General features: G+C 36.7%; 1 protein-coding gene and 1 pseudogene across 1 annotated transcript; both read right to left on the bottom strand.

The window, feature by feature from the left end:
- Positions 1-4,448: 4,448 nt before the first annotated feature.
- LOC103242018 (bromodomain-containing protein 2 pseudogene) lies at positions 4,449-9,674 on the bottom strand (annotated as a pseudogene).
- Positions 9,675-10,737: 1,063 nt separating this feature from the next.
- Positions 10,738-11,670, bottom strand: LOC103235621 (olfactory receptor 5M3-like). The gene has a single exon (XM_007998601.3). The coding sequence runs from the start codon at positions 11,668-11,670 to the stop codon at positions 10,738-10,740; it is 933 nt and encodes a 310-aa protein (XP_007996792.2).
- Between the last annotated feature and the right edge of the window lie 5,635 nt (positions 11,671-17,305).

The following is a 17,305-nucleotide window of genomic DNA, read 5'->3' as shown; positions in this document are numbered from 1 at the left end:
TCCTATTTCTCTACATCCTTTCCAGCACCTGTTGTTTCCTGACTTTTTAATGATTGCCATTCTAACTGGTGTGAGATGGTATCTCATTGTGGTTTTGATTTGCATTTCTCTGATGGCCAGTGATGATGAGCATTTTTTCATGTGTCTGTTGGCTGTATGAATGTCTTCTTTTGAGAAATGTCTGTTCATATCCTTTGCCCACTTTTGGATGGGGTTGTTTGTTTTTTTCTTGTAAATTTGTTTGAGTTCTTTGTAGGTTTTGGATATTGGCCCTTTGTCAGATGAGTAGATTGCAAAAATTTTCTCCCATCTGTAGGTTGCCTGTTCACTCTGGTGGTAGTTTCTTTTGCTGTGCAGAAGCTCTTTAGTTTAATGAGATCCCATTTGTCAATTTTGGCTTTTGCTGCCGTTGCTTTTGGTGTTTTAGACATGAAGTCTTTGCCCATGCCTATGTCCTGAATGGTACTACCTATGTTTTCCTCTAGGGTTTTTATGGTATTAGGTCTAACATTTAAGTCTCTAATCCATCTTGAATTAATTTTCATATAAGGAGTAAGGAAAGGATCCAGTTTCAGCTTTCTACTTATGGCTAGCCAATTTTCCCAGTACCATTTATTAAATAGGGAATCCTTTCCCCATTTCTTGTTTCTCTCAGGTTTGTCAAAGATCAGATGGCTGTAGATGTGTGGTATTATTTCTGAGGACTCTGTTCTGTTCCATTGGTCTATATAGTTGATGGGTGGTGACGAGTTGATGGGTGCAGCACAGCAACATGGCACAAGTATACATATGTAACAAACCTGCACGTTATGCACATATACCCTAGAACTTAAAGTATAATAATAAAGGAAAAAAAGAAAAAAAAGAAATCACTTGATCATTAAAAAAAAAAGTATTATTCCCTCTAATTAAAAATATAGCATGTAAAAGCAGAAAAAATACATTTTCTTCAATTCCCTCATTTTATAAATAACAAAACTATTACTCCAAGTAGTAGTAGTAATAATAGCAACAATAATGCATTTTTGAAGTAACACACACCAGATACTGTGCTAATTTAGTTATTGTAACTCAAGCCTGAGGCAATTATTATTATTATTATTTTATAGACAAGAAACTGAGTCTTTCAGAGGTTCAGTGACTTGATCAATGTCACACTTTCAATGAACTAGATTCCTGATTCCAGAATTTGTACCATTAACCCATCTCATCCTTTTGTCCAACAAGTAACCATTACAGGAAAAGAGACCAAATTTCTTATTTCCTAATCCTAAAAGACACTCATTTTTGTTACATGACTGGTATACATGATACATTCTATCATGGTCTTTATGGACTTAAGGTAACACAAATCTGTTTTTGTATAGCCAAACAATTGTGGATTGTTTCAGTGTCAGGTGCAGTTGTCACTTTACTTGGGTGCCTGAAAATTTTCTCCCACAGCTGAAACTTGCTCCCTCTTCTGGCCTCCCCACTGCCCCTGTGTTAACACCAGCCATGTTTATGTTCCTACAAAACAATCTCGATTCTCATTTATTACATTGTGGAGAAAATTGCTGGTTTCTCTACTCATAACTTGTTCCTTTTTCATGGTAATACAATTTTGATAAAAGGGCCCGTGACTGAATTGCCCCAGCCCTGCCCCAGTATTTATAACAGTATTTGGCACATGGTAGTTTCACAAAATATTTGTTAACTGATGAAAATGGTTAAAGTGATCAAATTTTCAATCGTTGATTAGATAGATAGGAGAGGTACACATCTAAGTATTCTTAAATTCTTCTCAGAATAATGTTGAGATGTTTCAGACACAAAATGAAGTTGTAGTTTAACACTGAAGAACTTTGGTTAAGACTGTGCAAGTTAGAGCTCTGAGTGCATCAAGAGAGAATAATTGTTGGCGTGAGAGAATAATTGTGCTACTTATTGTCAGGAGTTTACTATGTATAGAAGTCATGGGCCTCACATTATAAAGGGTAACCTGCAATTCTTTGAACACAGACTGTTTTTCAGTTGCAAATTAAATAATTTTTATCTGTAATAATAATGTGTTAGGTTTAATTTTTAAGGTCATTCTCTACAAGACACTAAATAACTTCATGTGATTTTTTTCTGGATTTTATGATGTAAATGTGCTTATCGGTGACTGTGATAAGCTATGAGAACTACTTATTTAGCACACAGAAATATAGATAAGACTCATTCCACATAGCAAGAAAGTAAGCTTTTCTGATTCTACTCCTAAAGTCCTCTCCATGATAGAAAGAAGGTAACTTAAGAGTTGTTTACTTGAATCGTGCAAATATTGTCTTCTCTTAAACGCTTCTGGAGGTTCCCAAGTAAAATTAATAATCTCTGCTCCTGAATTTTGACAACCCTTAGCTCATATGCTCATATCGTAGCTACCACATTTTATTACAGTTCATTTTAAGTGCATGTTTCATAATGCTAGACTATGAATAGGTTGAAACCAGTCACAGTGTCTTAACCATTGTTGCATCTTTGATTATTACATAATATTAAGTATTTTGCTAGATACTGTAGAAAACACAGTAAAAAGCATAGTATTTCCTGTCCTATTTGTTCACATTGGGACACACACCTCACACACCCAGAGATATACACAGACCACACTGACCCACCAAACTCATCTCATGCCTGTAGCACATACTCCAAGATGCATACATCTGTCTCAGGGTCCAGGACAACTCAGACTTTTTAAATTGATTAACTTTAATCTTTAATTTATGGGTATATAGTAGGTGTATATATTTATAAGATTTTGTAGTTTGACGTTTATCTGTGAATTTTTAAAGAAATTTGAGATTGAATGGCGTATCACTGAAATTAAGCAATGATATTAATAAATTAATTGAATTCTCATATTTCCCTAAATTGTATAAAACCAAGCTGCACCTTTACCACCTTGGGCACATGTTCTCAGGTCCTCCTGAGAGCTGTGTCATGGGCCACAGTCACTCATATTTGGCTCAGAATAAATTACTTCAAATATTTTACAGACTTTGACTCTTTTTGCCTTCCTGGCTGAATCACGTCTTAATGGTCGTACCTCTTGACACCATCACAATGACAATCAAATTTCAACATCAGATTTGGAGTCAACATGCAACCCATAGCACACAACCAAGTAAAGACGAGGCAGAGATTGTTACTATGCTGCCTCAAGCCAAGGAATGCCTGGGGTTACTAGAAACTAAAAGAAGAAACAAAGAATTCTCATCTAGAGTTCAGAAAGGAGGATGGCCTTGCAGAAACCTTGATTTGGGGTTTCTAGCCTCCAGACCTGTGCAAGAACACATTGTTGTTGTCTTAAGCCACTCAGTTTGTGGTACTATGTTATGGCAGCTGAAAAAAACTAATACTTTACTCTTCAATTTGGAACCGTCATTTATATTAGCCTTTATTAGTCTTCTTGTCTAAAGCCCAGGAGGGTAGGCTGTTTTTCCTTCTCCTCTGGGACCTCTTCAAACTGATACAACCTTTCTAAGCCTCAGTAGCTCATTTTAAAATTAAACATTTTTGTAAATTTTGATTGATTTCTGCCTCCTCCTCAGACCATCAGGTAACAGTATCATTCAGTATTCATATCATTTTGTTTGTTCTCCAAGAATAGTATACAGTATCAACAGCATGATAGACATCAAACATGTGAATGAATAAATGAAAAAAGACATTTATTATATTATAGTTGAAGAGTGAAGTAGATTTGGGGTTATGTTGCTTTATAATCACCCCAACATAAAGCTCTGTTCTTGGACTCTGACAGCAACCATACATATCACTTGGTTCTAGGCTACTCTTTCTACCCCACTCTATTGTAAGTTCCTCAAATCCTCAAATTTTCAAAGAATCTTTGAAATATGAAGAAGTATGGCCTTCTACTTCAAATAATCCTGAATCTTGAATTTGCATATGAAATTGAATCTTTTTTTGAATAATATTTTCATTTACAAGTTAGAATGAATAAAAGTAGTCCAGGGGACCAATGGGGAGATGACTGAAACCCCCAGGGCCCAAAATGGAGCAGAAGGAAAAAGGGAAAACAGAGTAGGAAAAAAAAAAAAAAGTCAAGGTAAAAAAAAGCTCCCCCTTCTTCCCTCCCCATGGAGCCTGAGGGGACCACGGCCCACCCTCCCCCCATCCTTACCTAGCTTAAAATAAATTAGAGCAAACAACCTCAAAACAGAGCCCTTAGACTAAGTGAATAGGGCAGCTATGGCCTCAGGTAACTCCAGATCAGTACTTTGCACACTCCCACCCTATACCCCCTTGCCCTGCCCCATCTGCATGGGGGCTCTGTGTCCAAGAGGTCACTCCCCAATGGGGCTGGGAATTCAGTGTTACTTTGTCCATGTCCCTCCTTCAGTAAATGACCCTGCATACCTCCCCCACTGCAGAGCCAGCTCTCCTAGAGGGGGCCAGGGGGATGAGATGAAGAAATGTCACAGCAAAGGGGGAAGGGGCAGGTGGGGCAGGGTGGTCTAGGGGTTCGGTCCTGCGGAGCCTTCCTGCCCCATCTGGCCTGACCCCTTAGCCTGAGTCTGAATCACTGGTGTCTGAAGAAGAGGCTGATGAAGAGGAGGAGTTGGAATCTGAGCTGGAGCTGGAAGCGCTAAGGCGTGACGCTGCTACTTGCTGTGCAGAGGATGACCGTGTTTTCTCACTCGCTTTCTTGGGGGGCTTTTTAGTAGAATTGAGCTGTCCGCTGACATCTTGTAACCGCTTTTCTAATTCCTGCTTTTTCTCCAAAGTCAGTTCCTCCTTTGCCTTTCCCACAGGCTTCTTAATGGTGTAGGGCTTCCGGGGCTGCTTACGCAGGCAGGAGAGGACATAGCGCTCAAGCTGTCTAAGTGTGGATGGCTTGAGTGTTTCAAAATGAATCTCAGTCTCTTCTGGGTTTGAATCACGTAAAGAGGGCTCCCTGGCTTGGATTATATGCACAACTCGGCCCAGCTTCTCCCCAGGTAATTTGTTGATGTACAGGCTCAGCTGCCGCTTCTCATCGTGACTCATGGGCCTGCTCTCTTCCTCCTCCTCTGAATCATAACCTGTAGGCAGGGCAGGTGGGGCTCTCTTTGTGGCCTTTTTGGGGAGCTTGGTGCCACTTCCTCCAGAAGGTCCGAAGCCAGAAGGGTCTAAAGCAGCGCTGCCATCCCCACTGCCACATGCTTTCTTGGACTTCTTGGGCTGAGGTGGGTGGGGTCCCCAAGGCCCCTTGTCATCTTCATCGGCCCCAGCTTGGCCTTGATGCTTCTCCGCCTTCCGTTTCTTCTTTTTCTCTTTTTTCTGTCTTTTCCTTTTGGGCTTGGATGTTGGACCCTAGGACAGAGCAGCCTGTTGTTCATGTACTGCCTGAAGCTTTTCCTGTAGTTCTGCTAAGCGTTGAACCCTTTCTTCCTCTGAGTCTGAGCTTTCACTCTCTTCTTCTTCCTCATCTTTCTCCTCCTCTTCCTCAGAGGAACTCTCACTGCTGCTTTCCTCACTGGAGGACTCTGAAAAATGATTTGGCCAAGCCAGGGGGCATGGCAGTAGAGACTGGTAAAGGCCCTGGTTCTAGTGGTTCATCTGGCATCTTGGTATAACAGAACTCAAAACCATCCTGTAGCTGTCCTGCCATTGCCGCAGTCTCGTGATCTGGGGGACTGTACTGATAGCAGTTGGAGAACATAAGCTGCACATCAGCAGCAAACTCCTGTGCATCCCAGAAATCATGGTTCTCCATCTTCCGCTTGACAGTGCTGAGGTCCATGGGGTGCTTAATGGTGTCATGGTAGTCATGCAGGCCAAGTGCAGAAGCATCCACTGTTTTATAGAAAGGCCAAGCATAGGCAGCATGCTTCTTAGAGAGTAGCTCCTTCAAAATGACACTGCAATGTTTTAATTGTTCTGAAAGCTTTCCTTTCTTAGAGCTCTGCTGTGGTTGCTGAGAGTCAGGCAAGAAATTGACATCTTTTTAAAACGCATGATGATCATGTGTATTGGGGTCCTCCAAGGAAACAGAATAGCCTATTAATATTTATTTACAATATTTATATATATACACACAAACATATACACACATATAAAATATATATACACACATATATACACATATATATGTATAATGTCTACATGATATATAGGAGATATATACACACATTTTTATTACACACACATATATGAGGAGATTCATTATTAAAATTGGTTCATGTGATTATAGGGGCCAAGAAGTCCCATGATATGCTATCTGCAAATTGAAGGACCAGGAAAAATGGTGGTGTAATTCAACTTGAGTCTGAAGGCCTTGTAAGTAGGGCTCCTGATGGTATAGCTTCTAGTCTGAGGCTGTAAGCCTGAGAAGCAAGGTTGCAGGTGTGGGTGCTGGTGTAAATCCCAGAGTCCAAAGGCCCAAAATCCAGGAATTGATGATTGAGGGCGGAAGAAGACAGATGTTCCAGCTTACGCAGGAGAGAATTCACTCTACCTCCACCTTTGTGTGCTGTGTGGGCCCTCAGCAGATTGGTTGATGCCCACCCACATTAATGAGGGTGACCTTCTTTACTGAGACACTGATTCACATGCTCATCTCTTCCAGAAACACTCCCACAGACATGCCCAGAAATAATATTGCACTAGGCATCTGGGGCTCCCTTAACCCAGTGGAGTTGACACCCTAAAATTAACCAACACAATGTGTCATTTCAGAGAGTAACCATTAATAAATCTAGTGGTGATCAGAGGTAAGAAATTATAGCTAACATCTAAGGTACAGTTGAGGAATAATAAATTACATAAAATGACACGGGAATAAAAAAATGCACTTTTTGTCTGTCTCCATTGGTCTTCCAACAATACACTAAACAGGAAATAAAATTGATATAAGCAGCTAAATCTCATTAATAGTTTTATTGAACTTCCAGGTCAATGCCAACAGAGTTATATAATCAAACAGAAGTTAAAAACCTTAATTTACTCTGTTAAAGAGCTAATCTTATTATAGATTTTATGAGCAAAAAACTCGTATCTGATAGTGTAGCACCAAGGATGATTCAGCACAAATAAGAATACAGAAGATAGCATTGTCAATACTTCCCAGAAGCTAAATACAACAAGCCCTGAGTGACGGTTAGCCAGGTGATGAAGAGCAATAGTAAAGTTATAGGAAACTAGTGGTTAGATATGATTCTAGCGGGTGCAAGGTCTACAAAGAAATAAAGAATTGGGGACCTCAAGAGTATCTAGAGGACTTCCTTACTACCTAAATTCAAAAATACACACACAACCTTCCCTTATTGTATCACTCTATTTCAAATTAAATTACCAGTAAATATGGATTCTTTTCCAGATCAGGTATGAAGTGACATTAAGCATCTCAGTTAAAGAGTTTCTATTGTCAGACCATGGTTGAACCCTGGTTCCATGACTTATTTTATAAAACTGGACATGTTTTATTTTTGTTTTGTTTTGTTTTTACTTGTTCTGTTTTTCGGTATGACTTAATAATATCCAATTCATTGTCTGTTTGTGAATATGGAAAGATCTATTAGCTATTAATATTCATTTCATCGTCTGTGATTATGAAAAGAGATATTACTAGTAATCATTTCATTATATGTGAATATCAAAAAGAGATATTATACAATAAGTATGCATAGTAAATGCAAAATAATTGTCAAATACACTCCATTAATCATTTGTAATTATCAAATAATATAATCCTATTAAAATATGTCTCTCTGTTATGTATCTCACAAACTACACACAGCACAACATAGATAAAATCATTAATGCATTCCTATAAACAATAAAAGAAAATAAAATCTACGATGTAAGCTTCATCAGACAATTCCAGATAGATGCATTTTTCACCAACCAGAGAATGAAGAGAAACATTCCCAGAAAAGATGCAGAGTTGAAAAGTGCATGCTATATGTGGGAATAGTAAACACCTTCAACCTGATGAAAGAGAAACTGGGGAAAGTCAACATGAGAAACCTCCCTTAACTGCTTGGCTTACAAGGCAAGGAGAAACTTAAGAATTTTCTCTTAGAAATGATACTATGGGAAGTACATCTATAGAGAAAGAGCCAACTGTTATATGTGTGGGATTTTCTCAAAATTATGTACATATATAATATCCTATTGTATATCATTATATACATATACAAATATATTGTATATATGTATGTACTATATACATATATAATGCCACTGTATATAATTAAATACATGTGTATATTATATGTATATAATTAAATACATGTATATATTATGTGTATATAATTAAATACAGTGGTATATAATTAATACAGTGGTATAACATATATATTATACATATATGTATATAATTATATACAGTAGTGAAATGTATGCATATAATTATATACCATGGTATTCTATGTGTATATGATTATATACATTCTATACATTATACCACCGCATATAAATATATGCATATAATGTATATATAATATACATATGTACAATATAATATACATATATGTGTATTATATATTATATTATGCAGTGGTATATGTAATATGTGGTATAATATAATATATATATCATTGAATATTATATGCCTAATATACTGTGGTTTCATATATGGATATAATTTACATACATAGTTTGTATGCATATACATCTATACATATGTATTATACACATGCATAATACATACACATAATACAGTGTTCTATATACACATATATGCAAATACATATATATGTATATCTAGATACAGATACACATGTTATAAATATATAACATACATTTATCACTGTATATAATATAGATGCATAGTTTATAGGTAATATAGATACAGTTCATATATATTATACCACCATATGTGCTATAGTACAGTTTATTATATATATTATAGATGTATAGTTTATTATATTGTTACATTGTATATATTGCATTATATATAGTAACTTTATGCATACATAATTCATGTATGTATAAAATACACTCATATACATATACCACTGTATATACTTTATAGATGTATAGTATATGTGCTTTATCACAGTAATTATAGGTACATATATGAGAGGCATGTTTGTGTTTTTGTGTGGTTTGTGATTGTGATTACTTGGCGTAGAGTTGTTTTTTGACCGTTAGTCTTCAATTCTGACTTGTGTGCATATGAGACACAGAATCCATAGGCATAAGTCACAGAAATAAGAATGTAATCTATCGGGCATTTTAGAGAAATGCTATAAAAAAAAACCCTAAAAACAGTTAAAAAATGGTATTCGTAACCCTAAAATCAGAAATTGCTACAGAAAACCATAGAGATTGTTAAAACAAAATCAAAGATTTAGTTCTTGAGGATCTGGAATTTGGGCATGTAAGCATATCAGCAAATTACTAGCTAATGTAGTTAAGAAGAATAAGAAAGGATGAAAGCATACAATATCGTGAATTTTATTTCTCCCCCATGAAATTCACAAACAGGTATTCCAGATCATAGTAGGGAGTTCTGTTCCATACTGTCTTTCAGGGTGTTAAGTTGCCGAGCCTACTGTCCTCTACAATATATAGTTTACACGGTCACCTTGAGCATCAATATCCAGCTGTCAGGTGTTGGAGAAAGAATGGGGAAGCCATCTACATTTTTTAAACACGTTAGCCTAGAAGTTTTTCATGTAAAACTCACACATCCATGCCATTTGTGAGAACTAGTCACACTGTAGTAGTGTTGGGAAATGTCATTTTTGACAGCCACTTTCAAGCAAGAACTCTACCTTATGGAGCGATAGATTGACATTGAAAATATATACAAAATCTGAGGACTTTATGGTAAAATAGCAAAGGATAAGGCACCTGCTGCACATAAATTATGATTTGTTAATTTCAAAGTCAGTTACACTGCAAATGAATGCACTAGAACTTCTAAGGGGAACAGTTAGTTTCTTCTACCATCAAACCCAAAAATACAAAACAAAACTCAAAGGAAAAAGAAGTAAATATATCTCTATAAATGTTCAAAATATTCTAAAAGTAATTTACTGAAATATATTTAGAGGAGCACCATCTACATTCCAAAACACCAGTGGGATTGTGTCATCACTTTCTGATTGTCGTTTAAAATGGTAAGATATACATAAGATCTCAAACGGATATCAGAGGATATTAAATAAGTCATTTATAACTGAATTTTATTTAATGTATTAGTATACACTTGAAAATGAAAACTCAGGCAGTATACAATAATTAATGTTGCTTAGACTTTATAATATATTCTACATGATATATTCCATTATCAGGAATGTTGTTTTCCATTTTAACAATGATTAATGGTGAAATCATATTCTACTTAAATATTTTGCAACAGTAACATAATCTTACTTACTCTAGGGGCAAAAAACAAACAAACAAAAACACATAGAGAACACTGCAGTTGTTTTGAAAACATAATTGAAAGAACGGACTTATGAAATTTTAAAGAACCATAAAAACTTCCCCGGTTACAAAATATGAATATGACATTGTGTAGAAAGGAAAAACTGTAGATGGTATTGTCAACACGTTTTCACCATTTCAGATTTTGTGACCCAGAGGGTCTTGTTTTAATATACTTCTCTTATCTGGACACCATTAACCCTTTTTCAGTTATCTATTATTTTGTACTTACTGAAAATATAAATAACACATTTCTACAAAATTGTCTAAAAAGTTTGTTAGTTTCCACCTCTTCTAATGAACTAGAATCTCATAATACATTTTAAGTTCTTATTTATTTAAAAATGCTCTACTCATCGGTTTGCTCATGGCCTCCTTTACGTCTTTATTCCTGAGACTGTAAATCATGGGGTTCAACATAGGAATGACTGTGGTGTAGAAAACAGCCACCATTTTCCCCTGCTCCACAGACTCCTCAGTTGGGCTTCTAAGGTACATAAAGAAGAGTGTTCCATAAAATATGGTGACAGCTGTCAAGTGGGACCCACACGTGGAGAAAGCTTTCTTTCTCCCTTCTGCTGAACGCATCCTTAAGATGGCAATGAGGATGAAAATGTAGGAGATAATAATGACCAATAAGGAGTAAGAAAAGTTGAGACCTGCCAATGTGCGCATAGTGTATTCTTTAATCAAAGTCCCTGCACAGGCCATTTTGATGAGAGCTGGGTCTGCACAGTAGAAGTGGTTGATCTCGATGTTCCCACAGAAGTACAAACCATGGGTCCACAGTGTTGAGATCAAACTGATAAAGAAGCCGTATATGTAAGGGAAAGAAATCAGTCGAATACAGACAGTTCTTGACATTCTGCTGCCATAAAGTAGAGGGTTTCCAATCGCCATGTATCTATCGAAGGCCATCACAGCAAGAATGAAGACTTCTACATGGACAAAAGCAATGAAGAAAAAACACTGCACTATACATCCAGGATAGGAAATTGTTTTGGTCTCAGATACCAAATTTTCCAACATTTTAGGAGTGACGTTAGAGGAGAACCACACATCTGCAAAAGACAGGTGACCAAGGAAAAAGTACATGGGGCTGTTGAGCTGGGGACTGACCCTGATTAATATGATCATGCCAATGTTCCCAACCAGGGTGATAAAGTAGACCAGCAGGAAAATCACAAAGAAAAGCTGCTGTAATTCAGGACGACTAGTTAGTCCCAAAAGAATGAATTCTGTTACATCAGTGAAATTGAGCATTTTCTTAAATCTGATCCAGAGATAGATGCATTTTATCTAATAAAACAAATATAAATAAATAAATACACGGAATATTATTCTACATTTATATTTTCCTGACTCATTTGCTTTCAATATCTTTGCTATTTTTCCTTATATCTCTCTTCTCTTCTTTCTCATACATCTTTTCTCAGCAGTATTTCTGCCATATATATATATATATATATATATATATATATGCACGATTTTTTTTTTTTTTTTTTTTTTTGAGAGGGAGTCGCACTCTGTCTCCCAGGCTGCAGTGCAGTGGCGTGATCTCGGCTCACTGCAGGCTCCGCCTCCTGAGTTCATGCCTTTCTCCTGCCACAGCCACCCGAGTAGCTGGGACTACAGGCGCCCATCACCACGCCAGGCTAATGTTTTCTGTTTTTAGTAGAAATGAGGTTTCACCGTGTTAGCCAGGATGGTCTGGATCTCCTGATCTCGTGATCTGCCCGCCTCGGCCTCCCAAAGTGCTGGGATTACAGGTGTGAACCACCGCGCCCGGCCATATATATGCAAGATTTTACGTCAGAAAGTGGTAAAATAATACAGAAACATAGTGATACAACTTACGATGTCTAGTTTTTGCATGCCTAAAAATAGAGATTTCAGAAGCACCATTTATATTTTTGCCATATTCTGGAAAGACAAAAACCTTTTAACACTGGCCCTAACTTTAAAAAGGGCTAACATTTTACTTATTCACTATATTTGTAGAGCTTAGATGATCTATCACATATTAGAACTTCATTTAAAGCTACATGCCAAAAAAAAAACTATTCCATAATTAGTAAGTTAAATGGTGCCTTCATTTAATCATCCTGCAAAATTTAAATGTTACTTAGAAAAAAACGACTTAATAAAAACTGTATACATGTATTAACATAAACTCATTACACATATCAAAAGAGAATAGTTCTTAATTAGGCAATTATTAATTTTATTTAACTCAACCTTAAAAAATTAAATCATTGCCAGCCATATCCCCGTTGTAAACAAGTCTGATAAACGTGAACTCAAGCATCATTTCTTCTTTAGAATCTTATCCTCTCCTGGCTCTAAAGCACTAACAAATTCTATGCCAGTCTCTTCTTTTCTCTCTGTCTTAGAAGGGTGAGTAAGATAAGATGAATAAAATACTGGGTGAAGAACTACATTATTATTCTCTAAGTATATAAGCTTAATTAATAAAATGTGTAAAATGTACCAGCAAGCTAGAGACATTTGTTAAGACGTTAGGGGAAAGGTGTGTTTGGTTTTTGACTGCATCAGTTTAAGACAGTTAGCCATCTAGATTCTGGATACCTTCTAGCATACTCTTATACTCTAGTTTAAATATCTTGAGCTAATTTACAAGCAGCAATTTTCTACATATGCTACATTTATTCATGGGCCAAGAGTATGCATAACCAGTCATTTTTTTCTATAAAACTATCCTATATGTGCCACCTAAAAGCAAGTTAGAGAAATATGATTATCACTTCCCAGGTGGTCTCCATTGATGTTGAGCTGAGAAAGAGTAAAAAATAATGATTCAGGTGATCCATTTGTTGTTTTAGATATTATATATTAACAAAATTGAAACATTTTATTAGTATCAAAATGGCTAGAGGTTCTTGGGTTTAATTCCAAGCTCTGCTACTCTGCTACCTACTAGGTGTGCATGTGACCTTAGACCTAACCCCTGTGCTTCAGTTTCTTCATGGGGAAATAGGGATAATGAAAGAGTGTGCCTTAAGGAGTTGTTATGACAATTAACAAAGATAATGTACATAAAAGGGTAAACTGAGGAAAATGCCAAGCTGTGTGTTGTAGTTCTTACTCAGTTATATTTTTTTTTAACATTTTTGCTCCGATTTTCTTATTTGTAAAAGTTATCATGTAGGTTAAACCCACTGACTTTCACTAATATTAAGCATTCTATATAAATCTGCTAAAATCCCAATTTTATTTTGCCATTCTCTTTTATGCCTTTAGGAAAAAAAAATAGTTAACACTTTTGTTTTTCCTTAATCATCATGTGACCAAAGAAGAGCCATAAGAAACCTGTTGTGTTTCTCAGAGTTTTTGTGAAGAATATTTCATTTCACTACACGATTTGAGTGTCCAATAATGGTTAAGAAAGTCATGCACTTGTGTGAAGAAGACTCTGAACTTCAAGGGTTAAGAGAGTTACACATAAAAATCTCATATTAGAATTGTGTGTTCCTTGAATTACTATAAACATAATATTCAGGATAATATGAGTAAAAACGTTTAATATGAATCTCAAATGTTCTTGGAAGTTGAATTTTTTTGGTTTGTTTTTTCAAAATGGAAATGACTTCGGTAGAAATACCTAGAAAAAGACTTTGGCTTTTAGTTTCTAACATTCTCTGGCCTTGTTTTTTGAGTACCTTATGTTAGTGTGTCATGTATTCAGAAGGAGAAAATACAAGAAAAAAGTAAATGATATTGGTCTTCAAGCATATAAGTGCTGAGTGTGTCAATAAGTAAAGTCAAGCCAAATGAGTTGAGTCTCCAAGAAGGCTTCAAATCTGAATAGACATTTAATGACAAATTTAAGTTGGGGAACAGAATGAGATTCAAACTGCTGACCCTCTCATAAAATCCATCGAAGTTTACCATCAGTTGTGGTGAGATATAAGTAGGGTGAACAACTGCCACTCAGTTTGTCTCCAAACTTCCTAGTTTAGGAATGTAAGATTTGCATCTTGGTAAACCCCATGATCTTAGGCATACCAAGAAGGTTGGTCACCCTAGGAAGTGTCAGAGCCCGTTTATATAAACTGCAAGGGACTTACAGGCATCGTCAAAGTGCTACCTGTAACAAGGCAGGGAATTATAGGCGATGACACAGAGCTGACTAGTTCTCTCAGGCTGTGTCCATATGAAGCTCCAGCCAGTTATGATGGAGAAAGAAGAATGAAAAAAGGACCTAATGGTTTCTAAGTAATGTAGAATCATTTATTAATGTCTGTGGACAAGAAGGCTTCTATGTCAGTAATTGAGTTTGCAAACATATTGTTGATATTGTATAGATGCTCGTCCTGCATAAAAGTTTGATTCAATGACTCTGTACATGTGTATGAGAGAGAGACAGAGACACAAAGAAATAGAGAAATTGATATCACTTGTATTACCAAGACAATACCTTCAGTAAATGAAACAGAAACCATTATTTTTTGGGTTACCACTTAGTGACACTTGATGAGAAGGATTTCTGTTGTTCAGATAAAGTAATATAGATTTCTTTCACTAATTGAATTGTAGCTCTCGCACTGGGGGCCTCAAGTCCAAACCACCATCCACATCTAACTTCTATTGCCACAGACAAGTCTTTCTAATTCCACTTCCTACGCACCTTCCATAGAATAAGAAACCTTCCCGCTAGGAATGAGGACAGCTTAGAGAATTGACACTTTAGACAGATTTTATAAAAACACATTGATTTTCCCTGTGCATATACCTACCTGTGCATGAGAAAAAAATCATCTTGGAGGCATCCCATCTGCCATGATCAATGAATAATTCAGAAGGATTTATAAGCGTTGGATTAACCACTATGGGGCTTTTTCGGTGGGGAATACAGATAGAACCCTGAAGTAATTAAAATGTCACCTATTGCATCATCTGTAATGTAAAGTGAATCTCAAGAGCAAAATGTCTCTAAACAGAACTAGACCTTTTAAAAACAAGGGCTTGAAAAATTTGAGGTTTTGCTTTCTTCCTGTTTAAAATGTTTTCTATGTATCCTAGGGACTGTATTGCATTTGTTTGGAGGGGAAAAATTGTCTTGTTTTCCCATGTAATAAGAATCATGTCAATATCACATCAGTCACAAAATATATTTGGAATAACTTATACTTCACAATAGGCACACTAGCACTTTTTCTGTATTAATGAAGAAAGTTTCTTCCCTTTTTGAGTAAGAAAGTTAGTAAAAACTGAGAGAATAAAGGAGGATACATTTCCTATGAATAGTCATCGATGAACCCTAAATGGGCTTCTCCTTTCTGAAACGAGAAATATAATTCTCTAAAACCAACTTAATTCCAAGGTTAGGGTTGATCATTTCCCATTGTTGTTTATGTCGTTTTGTTCTTTTTAATATTTAAAAATATATTCCTTGATGTATTGTTTTCATTGATAAAACTGATTTCTAATCGCTATTTTCTTCATGTTTATAGTTTCCACCAATTTAGGAGAGAAAAATAAATTAATGTGCTTAAGAAATATGATTTAAATTTATATTGACAAAGATAATTGTTAGAAAATGTAGTGGATATACTTTCAGTTCACAATCTCTATATCATAAAGCATGCAACTCTGTTTCTCTAATTGAGCTTGATTAATATTTTGAGGTTCTACAAAAAATTAGCTGGGCATGGTGGTGGGCGCCTGTAGTCCCAGCTACTTGGGAGGCTGATGCATGAACCCGGGAGGCAGAGCTTGCAGTAAGCCGAGACTGCGCCACTGCACTCCAGCCTGGGCGACAGAGCAAGACTCTGTCTCAAAACAAAAACAAACAACGGCAACAACAACAACAAAAATATATGTATATGTGTGTATATATATGTGTGTGTGTGTGTGTATACATAGAGAGAGAGAAGGGGGGGGGAGAGAGAGAGAGGTTCTATTTTTCACATTGGTTTCTCTTACTGCTTTCCTCAGGCTGCATCTGAGTGCTAGCAGATGAATATACTCCAAAGCATTGAAAAACAATTGTTAGTTGTCGTGGTGGTGGTGGTGGTGGTGGTGGTGGTTTCTGAGATAGGGTCTTGCTCTGTCACCCAGGCTGAAGTGCAGTGGTACAATCTTGGCTCACTGCAGCCTCAACCTCCTGGGCTCAAGCCATCCTCCCACTTCAGCCTCCCGGTAAGTGGAACTACAAGCTGATGCCACCATGCCCAGCGAATTTTTTTGTACTTTTTGTAGAGATGAGGTCTTGCTATGTTGCCTAGGCTAGTCTCAAACTCTGGGGCTCCTGCCTCAGCCTCCCAAAGTGCTGGTATTACAGGCATGAGTCACTGCACCTGGTGAAAAAACGCAATTCTTGATCTTGATGTCGTCATCTATAGATATCAGTAGTCATTTATTTATTCATTTATGCATTTACTGTGTGCCTGGAAACATAGTTCAAAAACTTGTGTCTATGCTCATGGATCTTATATTCTAGTGATGCATTCTTACTCTTATTTGATCACTGCTGAGTTTTCTGTATTCCGAACTTTGAGACCTCTTAATTTTTCCCAAATTTTATTAATTTATTTTTTATTTTTGGGATGGGGTCTCTCTTTGTTTCCCAGGCTGAAGTGCAGATGCACAATGCAGGCTCACTGTAGCCTCAATCTCTCAGTCTCAAGGAATTCTCCCACCCCAGCCTCCCAGGTAGCTGCAACTACAGACATGTGCCACCACTCCCGACTAGTTTTTTGTTTGTTTGATTTTGTGCAGACAACATCTCACTGTATTGCACAGGCTGATCTCAAACTCCTGAATTCAGCGATCCTCCTGCCTTGGCCTTCCAAAGTGCTAGGATTATAGGGGTGAGTCACCCTGCCTGGCAAATTTTTTTTCCAGTTGTATACTCTATTTTTTATTCAAATAACAT

Source organism: Chlorocebus sabaeus, chromosome 1 (assembly GCF_047675955.1).
Source record: "Chlorocebus sabaeus isolate Y175 chromosome 1, mChlSab1.0.hap1, whole genome shotgun sequence".
Classification (NCBI taxonomy): Eukaryota; Metazoa; Chordata; class Mammalia; order Primates; family Cercopithecidae; genus Chlorocebus; species Chlorocebus sabaeus.
Note: the sequence above shows the minus strand (reverse complement) of the source record. Positions and strands in the feature narration are given on the sequence as shown.

Bases quoted from the DNA above. Each gene is read 5' to 3' on its own strand.
- LOC103235621 (XM_007998601.3), bottom strand. From the start codon at position 11,670: ATGCTCAATTTCACTGATGTAACAGAATTCATTCTTTTGGGACTAACT.